Genomic DNA, 17471 nt, shown 5'->3' with positions numbered 1-17471 from the left:
AGGTCATTTGCAGTTAGCAAATAAATTGTTTACAAGGAGATGGCTTCTCTACTGGCAGAACTATTTCAGAAAGGGATAACTTGTGACACTGAATTTAAAAAAAAGATAGCTAACTGGTATCAGCAGATGCATATTGTTTGGCAATCTGAGAATATGGTATTTTTTTAAAAAGGCATAGAAGTTGTTAAAAAAAATTCTGAAGATTTCCCATAAGGCTGTTCTGATTCTTCCAGAAAAAAAAGGAAAAAAAAAGTTCTGAAATCAAGTAAAATGGGTCTGTTTTACTTAAGGGTATAGAAAGATTTCACAAAGACCTAGATTTACTTTTGTGGCCAACTATTCAATTTGGGAGTTTTGAAATCTGCAAATTTAAGATAAGAACCTCCCTCATAATTTTTTTTTGTTTTTGAGGATAATGCAAGCATTAAAATAGTAAATACAGGTCATTTAGGGAGACATACAATGAAATCCGTTCTTGATGTATAATTTAACAAACTTGTGTTCCATTAGACTTGGTTGTTTGGGGTGGGGAAAAAAATGTTTCTTACACCCACTAACTTCATTTATTTATCTGTCCAGCTTCTGTAGGCATTTTAAATTGTTTAACCAATGACATTATGAAACTTAAGCCTAACGACCTTCCTGACTGTGAAAATTTGTGATTCCACTACAACATTGTATGTTTCCATTATAATATCATAATAGAGTATAACTAAGCATTTTAGGTGCCCCATTCAGACTTTTAGAAAGAGGCAGTGTTACTGAACCAACCTTGGGGCTTCCCACCCAGTGCAGCAAAGCCAAACAATGACATTGTGCTTTGCATAGAAAGTAAGGTGTGTATTGCTGGGCACCAAGCGAGGAGAAGTTTCAGCAAATGTTTTGAGACCCAAACTTGACCAGGGGCGGGAGCAGGAGCTCATGCCTTTAATCCCAGCACTTTGGGAGGCCAAGGTGAGTGGATTGCTTGAGGCCAGGAGTTCCAGACCAGCTTTGCAAACATGGTGAAAACCCATCTCTCCTAAAAATACAAAAATTAGCTGGGCATGGTGGAGCATGCCTGTACTCCCAGCTACTGGGGAGGGCTGAGGCACAAGAATTGCTTGAACCTGGGAGGCAGAGGTTGCAGTGAGCCCAGATCATGCCACAGCACTCCAGCCTGGGTGGCAGAGTGAGACTCCATCTCAAAAAAAAAAAAAAAAAAAAAAGACCCAACTCCAGGATGACTTATATGCAAGGGTTTTTAAGGGCAGGGGTGAGAGGGTTTTCAAAATGAGTTGAGGGCGGGGGCATTCTGGGAACTTCCGTGTTCATTTTCCAGTTCCAGTTTGTGTGAGGTCTGCATGACAGCAATCAGCATTTTTCATCTAGCAGGGGGTCTCAGTTTATGAAAACAAATCAGGAACATACGTCAAGATGTTATCTTTAGTTTATATCGGGAACCAAACATCTCATGACCCTGACTTACTTGGGTGGTTATTGTTATCTTCTTGCTTAGTAAGTTATTCATTCACTTCCCTAATTGCTGGTGGCAGGGCTAGCTAGGTACCTGAAATTTCCCTTGATGGGGCTCAGAATTTTTCTTTATTTCTATGCTGGGAAACTGGGGGCCTTGTGTCATCTCAATAGTGCATCACAAGATAAAGAATTAAAGACCAGATACATTAGTCTGTTTTCACACTGCTGACAAAGACATACCTGAGACTGGGCAATTTACAAAAGAAAGAGCTTTATTGGATTTAAACTTTCATGTGGCCGAGGAGGCCTCACGATCATGGCAGAAGGTGAAAGGCGAGGAAGAGTGTCACATCTTACAAAGGTGGCGGCAGGCAAAGAGAGAGCTTGTGCAGGGGAAGTTTCATTTTTAAAGCCATCAGATCTCATGAGACTAATTCACTGTCACAAGAACAGCACAGGAAAGAACCCCAACCAAAATTCAATCACCTCCCACCAAGTTTGTCCCACAAGACATGGAAATTGTGGGGGTTACAATTCAAAATGAGATTTGGGTGGGGATACAGCCAAACCATATCATTCCACCCCTGGTCCCTACCAAATCTCATGTGCTCACATTCTAAAACCAATCATGCCTTCCCAACAGTCCCCCAAGGTCTTAAATAATTTCAGCATTAACTCAAAAGTCCACAGTCCAACATTTCATCTGAGACAAGACAAGTCTCTTCTGTTTATGAGCCTGTAAAATAAAATTTTAAAAAGTTAGTTACTTCTTAGATACAATGGGGATACAGCCATTGGGTAAATACAGCCATTCCACATGGGAGAAATTGGTCGAAACAAGGGCCCCATGCAAGTCCAAACCAGCAGGGCAGTGAAAACTTAAAGCTCCAAAATGAGCTCCTTTTACTACATGTCTCACATCCAGGTCATGCTGATGCAAAAGGTCGGTTCCCACGGCCTTAGGCAGCTCCACCCCTGTGGCTTTGCAGGGTACAGCCTTCCTCCCGGCTGCTTTCATGGGCTGGCATTGAGGGTCTGTGGCTTTTGCAGGCACATGGTACAAGTTGTCAGGGGATCTACCATTCTGGGGTCTGAAGGATGCTGGTGGCCCTTTTCTCACAGCCCCACTAGGTGGTGCCTCAATAGGGAATCTGTTTGGGGGCTCTCACCTCACATTTCCCTTCTGCACTGCTCTAGCAGATGTTCTCCGTGAGAGCCCTGCCTCTGCAGCAAACTTCTGTCTGGACATCCAGGAGTTTCCATACATCCTCTGAAATCTAGGCAGAGGTTCCCAAACCTCAGTTCTTGACTTCTGTGCACCCACAGGCTCAATACCCCATGGAAGCTACCAAGGCTTGGGGCTTGCACCCTTTGAAACCATGGCCTGAACCGTACCTTGGTACCTTTTAGTCATGGCTGGAAAAGCTGGGACTGCAGCGCTTCAATTCCCTAGGCTTCACACAGCATGGGGATCTTGGACCTGGCCCACGAAACCACTTTTTCCTCCTAGGCCTCCAGTCCTGTGATGGGAAGGTCTGCTATGAAGACCTCTGACATGCCCTGGAGACATTTTCCCCATTGTCTTGGGGATTAATGTTCGGCTCCTTGTTACTTATGAAAATTTCTTCAGCTGGCTTGGATTTTTCCTCAGAAAATGCGATTTTCTTTTTTATTGCATTGCCAAGCTGCAAATTTTCCACACTTCTGTGCTCTGCTTCCCCTATAAAACTGAATGCCTTTAACAGCACCCAAGTCACTTCTTGAATGCTTTGTGGCTTAGAAATTTCTTCTGCCAGATACCCTAAATCATCTCTCTCAAGTTCAAAGTTCCACAAATCTCTAGGGCAGCGGAAAAATGCCACCATTCTGTTTGATAAACCATAAGAATCACCCTTTCTCCAGTTCCCAACAAGTTCCTCATCTCCATCTGAGACCTCCTCAGCCTGGATTTCATTGCCCGTATCATTATCATCATTTTGATCAAAGTCATTCAACAAGTCTCTAGGGAGTTCCAAACTGTCCCACATTTTCCTGTCTTCTTCTGAGCCCTCCAAACTGTTCCAACCTCTGCCTATTACCCAGTTCTGAAGTCACTTCCATATTTTTGGATATCTTTTCAGCAGTGCCCCACTCTACTGGTACCAGTTTACTGTATTAGTTTGTTTTCATGTTACTGATAGAGACATACCCGAGACTGGGCAATTTACAAAAGAAAGAGGTTTATTAAACTTACTTACAGTTTCACATGGCTGAGGAGGCCTCGCAATCATGGCTGACTGTGAAATGCAAGGAGGAGCAAGTCATTTCTTACATGGATGGTAGTAGGCAAAGAGAGAGCTTGTGCAGGGAAACTTCCATTTTTAAAACCATCAGATCTCATGAGACTCATTCACTCTCATGAGAACAGTGCAGGAAAGACTCCCCCCCAATAATTCAATCACCTCCCACCAAGTTCCTCCTGTGACTCATGGGAACTGTGGGAGTTACAATTCACGATGAGATCTGGGTGGGGGCACAGCCAAATCATATCACCAGATAAGTGGTTTTGTAGTCACTATTTCACTTAACAGCACAAAGATTTTCTTCTGCATTCCAGCCTTTTGGAGATTTTAGTTCAGTGGTTCCCAAATTTGTCCACATACTGAAATCACCTGAGAAACTTTGAAACACACTAATGCCTATTTCTTGCCCCTCATAGATTGTAATTTAATTTATCCAGGGTATGGTACAGGTTCTGAAATTTTTAGAAGATCCCTAAGTAATTCGAATGTATAATCAAATTAGGAATTACTGCTTCAATTCAAAGTTGAGCCTCAGAAACCTTAGGGAAGTCTCCCGTCTAGGATCCCCTGGGGCTTTGCAGTGACATACAGTTCTGGATCCTTCCATGGAAGCCCAGGGTCTGCTGCAGTTAAAAAATTCTAATAATGCTGGCTGGGCGCAGTGTCTCATGCCTGTAATCCCAGCACTTTGGGAGGCCAAGGCGGGCGAATCATGAGGTCAAGAGATTGAGACCATCCTGGCTAACACAGTGAAACCCCGTCTCTACTAAAAAAATGCAAAAAAATTAGCTGGGTATGGTGGCGGGTGCCTGTAGTCCTAGCTACTCGGGAGGCTGAGGCAGGAGAATGGTGTGAACCCGGGAGGCGTAGCTTGCAGTGAGCTGAGATCGTGCCACTGCACTCCAGCCTGGGTGACAGAGTGAGACTCCATCTCAAAGAAAAAAAAAGAAAAATTATAATAATGCTGTGTACAATTCTTTCTACCTGGAGTACATTTAAAAAATGATGATTTTTATCATTATAAATTTTGAATAAGTAGAATGTGAATTGGCAACGTTTTTAATTGTAATATAGAGTCCCTAAATTCTGTTCACTGTCTAGTCATGCTATTTAATGTTCAAAATATGGGCTGAGGTTAAAAATGTCTTGAGGTGCTGCAGAACTCCTTGTCAAGCACTTGCTAACTCCTCTACCTCACTCCTCTTCATCAGAACCAAAACCTGGCTCTTTCCTAGTATTGAAAATTCAACATTCCTATGAATTTTTCCTAAAAAGCTTTTTTTCTATAGACAGGACAAAATGTATTTTAATGAACAAATGGCATTTTAATAAGAAAGTTCTTTTTTTAAATTAACTCATTCTATTAAGGTTCTAACAAGTAAAAATAATATTGCAGAGAATTATGCAATAAAAGCACCAGCCAGCTTGGTCTATGGAGTAAGCTTTGGAAATATGCAAATGGAATTTCACCAAGAAATATATCCCTGAAGTGATAAAATTTTCTTTTAGATAGAGTGTGTCTGCGTGGGGAAAGGAACAGATCTCTTCTCCATAAAAATGGATGCCCTGAATGGTGTTTATAACTATCTCTTTGGTTTTTGTGTTTGGCAGTAAGACAGCAACTAATTTAGTTTTATTTTAAAATTCCAGTGATTATAAGGTCTGCACATTCCTTGTGGAGTAGCTTTGTCTCTCTACTAGAGCCAGACACCATTTTTTCCCCTAACATGTGTGCTAGAAAACTTTAGCTGGTAGTGCTTTTTCTGTATTCTGTCTGAGTCAAAAGCAATGGAGTCAAAACTTATTTTCTGAATTCAGTACTTTACCACACCTTTTTCTGAGCATTCTCAGGAGACAAAGACAAAAACTTCCATTTCTTTCTAGAGTTGCCTACTATCCATGTAAGAACTTGAATTATTGGTGAATTTTTCTGATACACTCAGAAGGTTTGCATGTACCAAATGCATAAATAAGAGAAAATATATTAGATGGAATGCTTCACAACAATTAGTAGATGGCCCATGGAGAACTGGTTAACCATTAAAGACAGTTTGTGACATAACTTTGCCTTCAGAGGTGTAAATTATTTTTAGTCTGTCTTTCTGTCTTCTTTATTTTTTGCCATCCTCAGCATATGAGCTGTGTGTCTTAGGCTTTTTTTTTTTTTTTCCTTTTTGAGACGGAGTCTTGCTATGTTGCCCAGGTTGGAGTGCAGAGGTGCAATATCGGCTTACTGCAACCTCTGCCTCCAAGGTTCAAGCAATTCTCCTGCCTCAGCCTCCTGACCGGCTGGGATTACAGGTGCCTGCCACCATGCCAGGCTAATTTTTGTAGTTTTAGTAGAGACAGGGTTTCACCATGTTGGCCAGGCTGGTCTTGAATTCCTGACCTCGTGATCCACCTGCCCCAGCCTCCCAAAGTGCTAGGATTACAGGCGTGAGCCACTGTGCCCAGCCAGCTTGTCTTTTTCTTGTTGAAAAATGGCTACTATAGCTCCAACCATCATGTATGCACAAATCAAAGTTCAAAGGCTGAAGGCAGTGTGGAAGTGAGAAGTACAAAATAGAGTCACATGTCAAAACACTAACGAAAATAGAGTTAGTGAGGGCCATAACAAAGAAGCTGACATACTTGCATCCCTGAATGTCTTGCTCATAGCTTGCAAACAGCAAGAAGAGCTTCTCACAGGAATTTTCTCTGGCCTACAGTATTTCATATAAGAACCTCAGATCAGGACAGTTGCCTACCAATGACTACCTCCCCCAGTGAACTAATGACAACTCCTGTAGTGAGTTTCTGAGACCAGTGACCTTTCTTTCAAAGCAATTTGTGTGGGTGTCTTTCCTTTGTCTTAATTTTGCTTGGGTGTGCTGCACACCCCGGGTTACCACCCTTTGCTCTTCCCAAATGAAATCTTTTGTTCCAGACAGCGTGTCTGTCTGAGTTTCTTTTTTTAAGTTAACAATAGCATATTCGTTCTTTGTTCCACTTGTATAAGAATGAAAAACACTTTCCTAGGACTCTACAGGCAGCTTATTTTTGCTTTCTTTGACCAGAACTGCATAATTTGCTCTTTGCCTAAACTATTGATCCATTTATCTATGCAATCTATTTGCCATGTATAGTGTCAGTTTTTGCTATGAGATGGAGATGTAAAGTTCTGTTCTCTTGCCAAAAGCTAGGATCTCAAGAGCCCTTCCCCAGGAGCCACCTACTAAGCAGACCAGGTACCCTAAAGCCATAAACCTTGGATGTCCAGGAGGAAAATGCATCTTTATGGAGAAATGTAAACTTGCATCTTCTAATGAAGAAGATGATAAACACGTCAGTCTTTTTCTTAATCTTTCTGCACCTTACATCTGGCTTTCCAGCTAACTGAAACACAGTTTTTTTGCAGAGTTTAGGAGAAACTTGAAATTTACATTCCTGTTAGCCTTCTTGAAAAGTAAACTGACATTAGACTTGATTTTCATAGCATTAAATAATTATCTTCCTTTAAAATAGATAACCATGGGCATTTGCAGCTGATTATTTCTTATGAAACAAGGCAGCGTATCCGTGTGGATGGGTGTAGATATATACAAATGATACACATCATATTAACAAAATTCTCATTTACTAGAGCTTTTAAAGGTTAATCAGTACCTTCGTGGAACACAGATTATATTTTCAATAATGATTTTTGTTAGCAAAGGGAGTAAATGAGACTTTTATCCATCTGGAGCAGGAGGAATCTTTGTTGGTTTAACATATACAATTAAATTGAGTTGAAACCTGCTTTAAACGAAAAATGAAAACAAATGAAGTGATCAGTCAGTGTGATGTCCATGGTTACAGCTCTTGTATATATTTGGATAAGTTGAGAAAATAAAAAGCTGTGCAGCATTGCCAGGTATTTTATTTTATTCCAACGGAAAAATAATGAGTTGGCAGCATTTGAAACTGGCTGTAAAGTATTACATATGATGATAATTTGTTTATATATTTGTAGGAGCCCTACATTTATTCCTATAAAGTTTAATTATGTGGCACATTAGCAACCACTAATGTTGAAATCAAGCAAATGTATTTATCTTTGTTGTATTAATACCAGCAATTTTTTTAGTTTCCAATTCTTGAAATTTGACATTTGTAAAGTTAATGCATATCTTTCTCTCCTGTCATAAGTTATTTCCCTAATTTTATGACCTTGAGATGGCTTCCAGTGACTTACTGTCTCAAAAATTATCATATTGAGAAAGAGAAGATTGTGCTTTATAGTTAGTGATTTATTAGTGCTGACTTGGGTTTTGTGCTTGGTAAAATAAATTCACACTAGAGTCATCTGAAGATACTTGGGTCTCTGGTTAAAGTTTAAATTCAACCATTAAAAGGTTATGCTGTTTTACCAAGTTTAACTCCTGAGCCATTTATTTTTCTGAGTTAACTACATCCAATTCAGAATTTGAATGTAGTTCACATTCAAGCATTGATGGAAGAATCACTCTCTGCTATGCATTTCATTCAGTATATTAACACAACACTGAAATTCCAATATGGAATATATTATTTATCTTTTGCCTTTATGTCTTAAAATTATGCACTTGAAAACATGTCTCAGACTTTCCAGTATCTTTCTAGTCTATTGTTTAGTTCAATTGTATTAAAAATTCAATTAACTACTTATGGGGAAAATCAGCCTTAATTGTTAATTGGAATTATTCTGTATAACTTGCAGAGGTAGTACATCTTTTGTGACTTGTGAATACTAAAACTATTTCATGCATATATTGCTCAGGACTCTTGGTTGCAAGGATTAATAATAAAGTTCAAAGTATTTTAAAATAGATAAATTTATTGGCTTACATAATGTCATAGTCTAGGAAAATTCTTGCTTCAGGGATAACTATATCCAGGAACTCAAACAAGCTCACCAGTGATCTTTGTCTTTCCACTTAACTTCCCTCTATGTTGGCTTCTGTCTCTAATAAACTCCTTCTTTTAGCCATCAGCACTAGCCACCTTATATCCTAGAAACTCTGAGTCCAATGAAAACAAATATTTTTATCCTATGTGACCTCAGAAAAAGTCATGACATTAAATTCTATGACCTGGGACATAATTATGCCATCTCTGACCCAATCTCTGTGGCCAGGAGGTTGGAATGTATCAGTAGTTGACTAATGTGGTTCCTGAACAATCCTCAGCAGCATCACCTGGGATCTTGTTAAAAATGCATATTCCTGGCCGGGCGCAGTGGCTGACGCCTGTAATCTCAGCACTTTGGGAGGCCGAGGCAGGCGGATCACGAGGTCAGGAGATCGAGACCATCCTGGCTAACACGGTGAAACCCCGTCTCTACTAAAAATACAAAAACTTAGCCAGGTGTGGTGGCGGGCGCCGGTAGTCCCAGCTACTCGGGAGGCTGAGGCAGGAGAATGGCGTGAACCTGGGAGTTGGAGCTTGCAGTGAGCCGAGATCGCGCCACTGCCCTCCAGCCTGGGCAACAGAGTGAGACTCAGTCTCAAACAAACAAAAAAAAATGCATATTCCTCAGGCCACATCCCAGATCCAATGAATCGGAAAATCTTGCAGACTTTATTGTAACAAGTCCATATAATTGTGATGCATTCGTAATTTTGAGAACCACTACAATATACTAATTGGTTAGGCCTGGGTCATGTGCACAACCCAAGAGCTTCAGTGTAAGTTCAACTGCACAGAAAGCATATGGAAAAGGAATCTGAGGAACTGATACCAGGGAAGAGAAAGAGCAGATGCTGTGCTGGCAAAGAGGAGAGATGCCTACTCTATTGAGATTTCCACCCAATAGTAAAGTTTCCTGTTGTTTCTAATGCCATTATTTCTCAGAACACTGCTGGTTATGTTGCCCTCCAGAAAACCAGTGTTTCAATTAAGCAAATACATTCTCCTCTAGGATAGTCTAAATGTCATCTGCAAATGGGGGATGGCCAACCTTGAAAGGTTTCCAGACCATATTATTTTCTTATCAAATAATTCCTGAATTCATAGGAAATAGTCTAATACAATTAAAGCCTTCAATAGTAAGCCCCACTTCTCCCCTGTGATAATAGATTCACATTGCTGCAAAAGTTCTCAGTGAAAATGACAGTAATGCTTACAGAATTTTAGGGAAGATAGCCAGCACTACAGTTTTATCCAAAATAATTTTAGAACATTTTTTTAAAAATAAAACACCTAACAAAGGAGGTGAGTGTAGCTTTTCATACTGCCATAGTTTCTTGTTTTTGTTTTTTACTTGATTGGGGACATTTACACTTATTACCCAGGGGAAGACAGTAGACTGCATGCCAGTTTTTCTCAATTTATCTGCTTACAAGAATTCTCTGGGCACTTGTTATAAATATAGCCCCTAAGGTTCTTTTTCAGGATGTTCATATTTGGAAAGTCAGGAATGGGAAGAGGGAATTTGTATCGCCTCAGGGAATTCTTAAGATCTGGCATGTTGAGAACACACTAATGGTGAAGAGCGAGGATGCTGGAGTCCTATGGTATGGGCTCAAATCATACTTGTAACTCTTGCAAGCTGAGGGAAAGCTAATTCAACCTCATCACAGCTGAAATGTCACTTACCATGAGTACTGTTTGTTGCTGGTGTTCTTTTTCTACTCTCTTGAAGAATCTGCCTGATTCACCTTCTTCTTTCTTATGTTACAGATAGAAGACATGCAGTGGGGTAAAGGAGTCCGAGAGATACCTCCCTCAGTGTGCACACTACCATGTAAGCCTGGACAGAGAAAGAAGACACAGAAAGGAACTCCTTGCTGTTGGACCTGTGAGCCTTGCGATGGTTACCAGTACCAGTTTGATGAGATGACATGCCAGCATTGTCCCTATGACCAGAGGCCCAATGAAAATCGAACCGGATGCCAAGATATTCCCATCATCAAACTGGAGTGGCACTCCCCCTGGGCTGTGATTCCTGTCTTCCTGGCAATGTTGGGGATCATTGCCACCATCTTTGTTATGGCCACTTTCATCCGCTACAATGACACGCCCATTGTCCGGGCATCTGGGCGGGAACTCAGCTATGTTCTTTTGACGGGCATCTTTCTTTGCTACATCATCACTTTCCTGATGATTGCCAAACCTGATGTGGCAGTGTGTTCTTTCCGGCGTGTTTTCTTGGGCTTGGGTATGTGCATCAGTTATGCAGCCCTCTTGACGAAAACAAATCGGATTTATCGCATATTTGAGCAGGGCAAGAAATCGGTAACAGCTCCCAGACTCATAAGCCCAACATCACAACTGGCAATCACTTCCAGTTTAATATCAGTTCAGCTTCTAGGGGTTTTCATTTGGTTTGGTGTTGATCCACCCAACATCATCATAGACTATGATGAACATAAGACGATGAACCCTGAGCAAGCCAGAGGAGTTCTCAAGTGTGACATTACAGATCTCCAAATCATTTGCTCCTTGGGATATAGCATTCTTCTCATGGTCACATGTACTGTGTATGCCATCAAGACTCGGGGTGTACCAGAGAATTTTAATGAAGCCAAGCCCATTGGATTCACTATGTACACGACATGTATAGTATGGCTTGCCTTCATTCCAATTTTTTTTGGCACCGCTCAATCAGCGGAAAAGGTAAGTGAAAATGCACATCATAACATGTTTTTTGAAAATGTGTTGATTTTTGTAAGTACTGAAACCAAATTGATTGTATAAAGTAAGAAGTTCTCTATATGCAGAATGGTATTCCCAAGAGTAGAGAACCAATTCAAGGTCTAGTAGACTTCAATGCTCTAAGAATCTAAAACTGAGCCACATTCATTCCACTGGAAACCAACCAGATGTAGCATTTTCAAATTAATTAAATTATAGAATTATTAAATGTAATGAGAGATTATCTAGTATAAAATTATCTAATCTATCTAAAATAACCCTTCATACTCATTTATTCCCCACCTTCTCCACTTACCCACATATTTTTTGGGGATAGGAAAAGAGGAGCATAGTACCTTCTCCTCCAGGTGGGGGAGTGTGTGATGGTCATTATTATCACCAGTGTAAATGCTCTCTCTCTCTTCCTAGTGGCTACCTAGGCTATTGCTGTCCATTGCATCTAGTACTCAAGCTTTACAACAGAATAGAGTTGCCCAGTTGTATATGCACAATATATACCCAGGTGGGTGACTATAGGAAAGATTTGGTTAGCATTTCACCATAGTCTCCCTACAACTAGATGGACATTAATCACATCCAGCAATTCATAGTGAGATCAGAGAAGTGACTTTCTAAAGGAGGAAGAGTCAATATTTGGTGCAGAGCTAGTGTCATCAAGCTGTGAAACTTTGAGGCCAACATATTTGCTAGTTCACACGCACCTTCCAGGTAGTTATAAGTCTTGTGAATCTTTGATTTAGACAATTCTATGGCAGATTCCGACATGATTCTTATACATCTGACTCCTATACTCACCCACGTGGCTATAGTTTCATGTAATATCAACCCTAATATATTGATACTGATAAGATACAGTGTCTTTCACTGGATGTAGGCAGCTCTGGCAGGTTAGTACAACTGTGACCTAGAGTTCTAACTGACATACTCAGCACAAGAGGGTCTAGGGATAGCTTGATTAGATGTTAGCACATCGGGGGTCTAGTGTGCTTCCATGTTACTTTGGACAAATCTCTGAAACATTCAGGGACTTAAGTGGGAAAAACAAGGATTGACTCAGAATGTCTAAAAATTTACAACAACCTGTGTATCCCAGAATTAGATTACTCTAGTTTTTCTTTGTTACCTCTGTTCTCCATATAATCATACAAAGGATTAATGGTTTCTAGTTTTCCAGCTGAAAATATGTATTTTACCTAAATTGTGTAATTCAGAGGGGCTATAATTTTGAACTGTGTTTTTAAAAAAGTAAGTATTTCATGAAGCCACACAGAATCTAAAATCAAAGAGAGTGAATAGTTCCAGATTATGGTTTTAGTCATAAAGTATTTTAGACAAAGTTCTTCTAAAATATATGCTCAATAAGCGTAGCATGTTTCAATTTCATAATGTATGTTTACTGTCTGTGAAACCAACTTGAATATCATTTTATTTCTTCTGTGTATTCCTGGGCCAAGGGAATAGTAAAATATGAGTTAGAGTGGTAAAATACAATAGAGAGAAGAAAAAAAAAATCCCCAAATATATGCTGGTAAGTTGATAACTATTGAACTTTTTATAGGGAATGATGAGTATCATAAAAGCCTATGGAGATAATAATTATTTTGTTATTAAAACAACTCAATACCTGATGCAACAGGTTAAAGACATAAAACCTTTCCCACAAGTTTATTCTTGAGGAATATAAAAAGGAAAAATAATTATAGTGGTTTTATAGATGAGTCTGATTGTAATGCCTGTTTGACAATATATGTCTCTACCATTTCATTTTTCATTTCTTGTCATGATTATGGATCTTTTCAGTAAGGTCACAGGTATAATTTATACATTCATTTAAAAATCTGAAATTAAAACAAGGTTTCAGGAATTAAATTCTAATTGTTCTAGAGAACAATGTGTTGGTAGAATTGGAGTGTGGGGAAATTTAAGCTGTCTTCAAGCAGTGTGCTTTTTATACCAGAGTTTTAGAAGGCACATATTTTTCTTTGGGTATTCTCAATAGATTATGAAATTTTACGTGGTTGATTGACACAATTAAAGACACAGAATTGCCAAATGGGAACAGTAAGTTATTATATGAAAATGCACATCCACTTATAGGCATATGGCTAGAGAAGCATGCACAACCAATGAGAAAATACCAGCGTGTATACATGAATCTATGGCATTTAAAATGTGGAAAGTGGCACATTATCAAAGAGATCACATCAGAAGGGATTTTTGCCAAGCCAGCAACCTACAAAATCACAGCTTTTTCATTTTTCTTTAGATCTAACAGTTTAAGTGTTTTAAATCAAAGAGTTATAACAGGAAAAATAAGATTAGACAGTGAGTTCAGTAATAACAATTTACTGTTTCAAGAAATTGAATTTATATTGATTATGCTAGGAATATCTGTAAAAACTTCTGTCAAATTTATTAGCACAACATTAAGAGCAAGCAGTGTTCTTTTCCTTATTTATTTATTTATTTTTTGCAAAATATTAACCCCCATGAAGTTTATTTTTGCTTTTATTAAGGAGGATATGGGAGACACTGCTATCTTGTTTTATCATTGTTAACCCCATGACTTCTAGAATGAGCATCTTACCACGTGACCAGGGATGGAAGTGGTGAACTGTAACCACAAGGGAATGATTCAGGAATTATATTTAGGTGATGTAATGATGCAAGAACACACTAAAACTGGTACATCAATAGCACAGTGGAAGCTGGCTGGCCCAGTGTGATGTGATAACATCCCACTATTTTGTTCTGGCACTATCTGTTGAGGACTAGAATATTTTCTATAAAAAGCAAAAGCTTGCCTTGTGTTTGTATCTATACAGAGAGTTGCACATCTAGGAAAAGAAGTATGCTTCAGGTAGGGAACATGCAGCCTACCCTGTCAAAATCTGAAAAATTCTATAGATGATATGTTCATCTGGAGCTTTGTAGCCAGTTATTGCCTGAAGAGCTTTCTAGGTAAGTCAGCATATCCTTATACACAGGCAGGGAGACATGCTTTGTGCAATGTCACTCTACAAAGGGAAAATGATCTTGATACACAAGGAATGGGATCATAGGTTCTCAAAGGTCTTCCTTTGTGTACAAGTGTGTTTGTTTAGATAGGAGGATGGTAAGAAGAGGAAAAAGAAAAAGATTGAGGCAATTGAAGGGCAGAGAAAATTGCTAAAAAGGAAAGTGGCTTGAAGAAAGAATTGTGTCCTCTAAAATGGCACCCACAGGCCACTTTTCTGTGCATATTATAACAGAACCAGAGTACATTACAAAACTTAAGTAACTTGATTTGCACTGGAGCCTTTGGTCACTAAATGACTGAATTGGGGCAACTCTAGGCAAACTTTGAGCCAGTTCAGGGTTCTTATCTCAGTGGTTCTTCAAATTGTGTTCATGTTCATGATCATCCCCTGAGGAATTTAACAAATTATCACATATCTCCCCAACCCTGTAATCCCCTACTGGTTTGACAGGTCTAGAATGGGGCATAGAACTATTCACTTTTCAAGTTTGCTGGAAAAATGCCAGTAGACACCAACCATACTTTTTAAAAGCCTTACTACTTTCTTCCCATTTACAGAAGACATCCTGTAAATATTTACTTGATTCTGAACTTCAGAACCTTTGGGAATCAATTAACTCCCATTTCAAGCAAAGTGAAGGTCCAGAAATCAAGGAACCAGGAGATCAGAAAGACACTAATCCACAGTCAAAGACAAAGTCAAAGATTAGAATGTCTAAATGAAGCATCAGTCCCAAGACTTGGGCCAGAGACCATTAAAAAGTCAGAACCAAGTCCCTGGTCTTGGGACCAGAGATACGAATAGAATAGGTAGACAGTGGTGTTCCCCAGCAGTATTTCTTGTGAGGCTGAGAATATAGACCAAGACCTTTTGATCTTCTACATGTAACAGATAGCGCCTCAGAATCTAAACACAAAGTAAAATCTGCCCAGAACTAATACAGGGATCAGAAATATTTGGCAGGTAGATAAATGTTTCTCTGTCCATACCCAAGGCAGACATCACTAATCAGTTATGACACACTTCCCCTGTACTCTGGTATGGTCTTGAAATCATTTTTTATACAGTTTAAGACAAGGACTATTAACAAATCAGAACTGGAATTTGAAATCCATTGCTATTTCTGATTTAGTTTCGGATTCTTGATGCTTCTTCCCATTCAGCTGTTTGCTGTCATTGTGTGAAAACCAATGATAGTTTTCGTAAAGATTAATCTACTTAAAGAATAGTCAGGGAATTGGGGTGTGCTTTAATTCTTGTTGGTTTTGTCTCTGATTACAAACCTTTTTTGTTAAATTGCCAAATGCCATACAGCAAGGAGCAGCCCTGGTTCTCTTAGGAAGCTATGTATTCGTTTATGCTTCTGTACTATTTGATTTGCTTAAATTTTTCTCATGGTATTTCAGTAGTTAAACTTACAATGCATGTACTGTGCCCCTGGTACTCTGTTAAGGACTGTGATGCAGAGATAAAACAGTGTCATTTTCCATTAGGAACTCATACACTAATGGTCAACGTAGGTCTTCAAACAAACACTGAATAAGCGTGAGAAATATGACAGTTGTAGCACAAAGAATGAAGGACAGACACGTGGAGAAGGAGCTTCACAGAAAATATGACAAGTGGACTAAAATTTAGAGGCAGAAAAAGTGGCATGACAATGTATAAGAAATTATATTACATGTTAAAAAGTGAGGGACAGTGTTTTCAATACATAGCACATAGAGAAGAGACAGATTGCACTTACATGGACTTTGACTCATAAAATGTGAGAGTATAATCAGAATTAATGAAACATCATTTTATGTGCAAATTTTGGAATAATGTGAATTCCAAATTAACTTTTGGCAAGAGGCCCATCTTTTCCACATAGTGGGTCAAGTTAATTTAAAATATTGTAGCTTGTAAGCTGAAATACCTGTTCTACCTTAAGAGGAATTATTGCCTTATGTGCCTGTTGAATTCTGCATGATCTTTCCTCTGATGCAATTCCACCACCCTCTCATTTTGTAGGGCTGGACTCTATAGCAGAGGCAAAGATATGGTAAAAAAGCAGCAAAGCCAAATTGTGAAGGGCTCTGTTTGAATTTTCTCCTTGAAGCTATGAAGAGTCAGCAGAAATTTCTAAATGTGGGAGAAATGTGAGCATAGGGTATTTTGGATTGAGAATTTTAGAAATAGTGCTTGAGGGTGAAAAGCAGCTAGAGGTAAGAAAACTAGTTGAGTATCTATTATAATAATTTGAGAAAAGATGGCACTGGTTTGAAGAAAGCTTAAGGGACTGAAAAAGATGGAGCAGGTTTGAAAGCTATTTTGGACTTTTTAAGCATTAAGAAAATATGTGAGTAGAGTAAGTCTTATCTTTTATTTTGTGTTATGTTGTTTTGTTAATAGAAATACAGTTTTCAAAATTTGTTTAATTTAGAAAATAACATTGCCCACTATTTAATTTTTTTTTTTTTTTTTTTTTTTTTTTGGAGACAGAGTCTTACTCTGTTGCCCAGGCTGGAGTGCAGTGGCATGATCTCGGCTCACTGCAAGCTCTGCCTCCCAGGTCCATGCCATTCTCCTGCCTCAGCCTCCAGAGTAGTTGGAACTACAGGCACCTGTCACCACGCCTGACTTATTTTTTGTATTTTTAGTGGAGACAGGGTTTCATCGTGTTAGCCAGGATGGTCTCGATCTCCTGACCTCGTAATATGCCCACCTCAGCCTCCCAAAGTAATCTCTGTTATCAACAACAACTAGCCAAAGAAAGAGAACTCTCATTATCCCACATCCTAGAGACAATCATTGTCCAATCATCTGGTTTTAACTTCCAGTCATGTAAACATAAACATATTTACACACATACCCAAACTTATTTTAAAACAAAAATCCATATTTTCTCTTCTAGCATGCTTGGTAAGAATCTTCACCTTGCTTTGGAACACAGGAGAGAGAGGTGTCCCAGTACATAGTTTTTGCTGATGCCATTTGTGCACTCATGCTGTGATAGGAACTCATACTGGTTGCTGAGGTCTTGCCTCTACTGTTTGGTTTTGTCTGTTCGTGTTTC

At 39.1% G+C, this 17471-nt stretch overlaps 1 protein-coding gene across 3 annotated transcripts in view; it reads left to right on the top strand.

Annotated features, from left to right (window-relative positions):
- Positions 1 to 17471, top strand: part of GRM7 (glutamate metabotropic receptor 7) — an 889769-nt gene that overhangs the window by 713447 nt on the left and 158851 nt on the right. For all 3 annotated transcript variants that reach the window (XM_025375788.1, XM_025375787.1, XM_025375786.1), the window contains exon 8: positions 10419 to 11354. In XM_025375788.1, coding sequence (XP_025231573.1) covers positions 10419 to 11354 — 936 coding nt within the window. The remainder of the gene's footprint in view (positions 1 to 10418; positions 11355 to 17471) is intronic.

The sequence above is a fragment of the Theropithecus gelada genome, chromosome 2 (assembly GCF_003255815.1).
Source record: "Theropithecus gelada isolate Dixy chromosome 2, Tgel_1.0, whole genome shotgun sequence".
Taxonomy (NCBI): Eukaryota; Metazoa; Chordata; class Mammalia; order Primates; family Cercopithecidae; genus Theropithecus; species Theropithecus gelada.
This window is presented reverse-complemented; position numbering and strand designations above follow the sequence as displayed.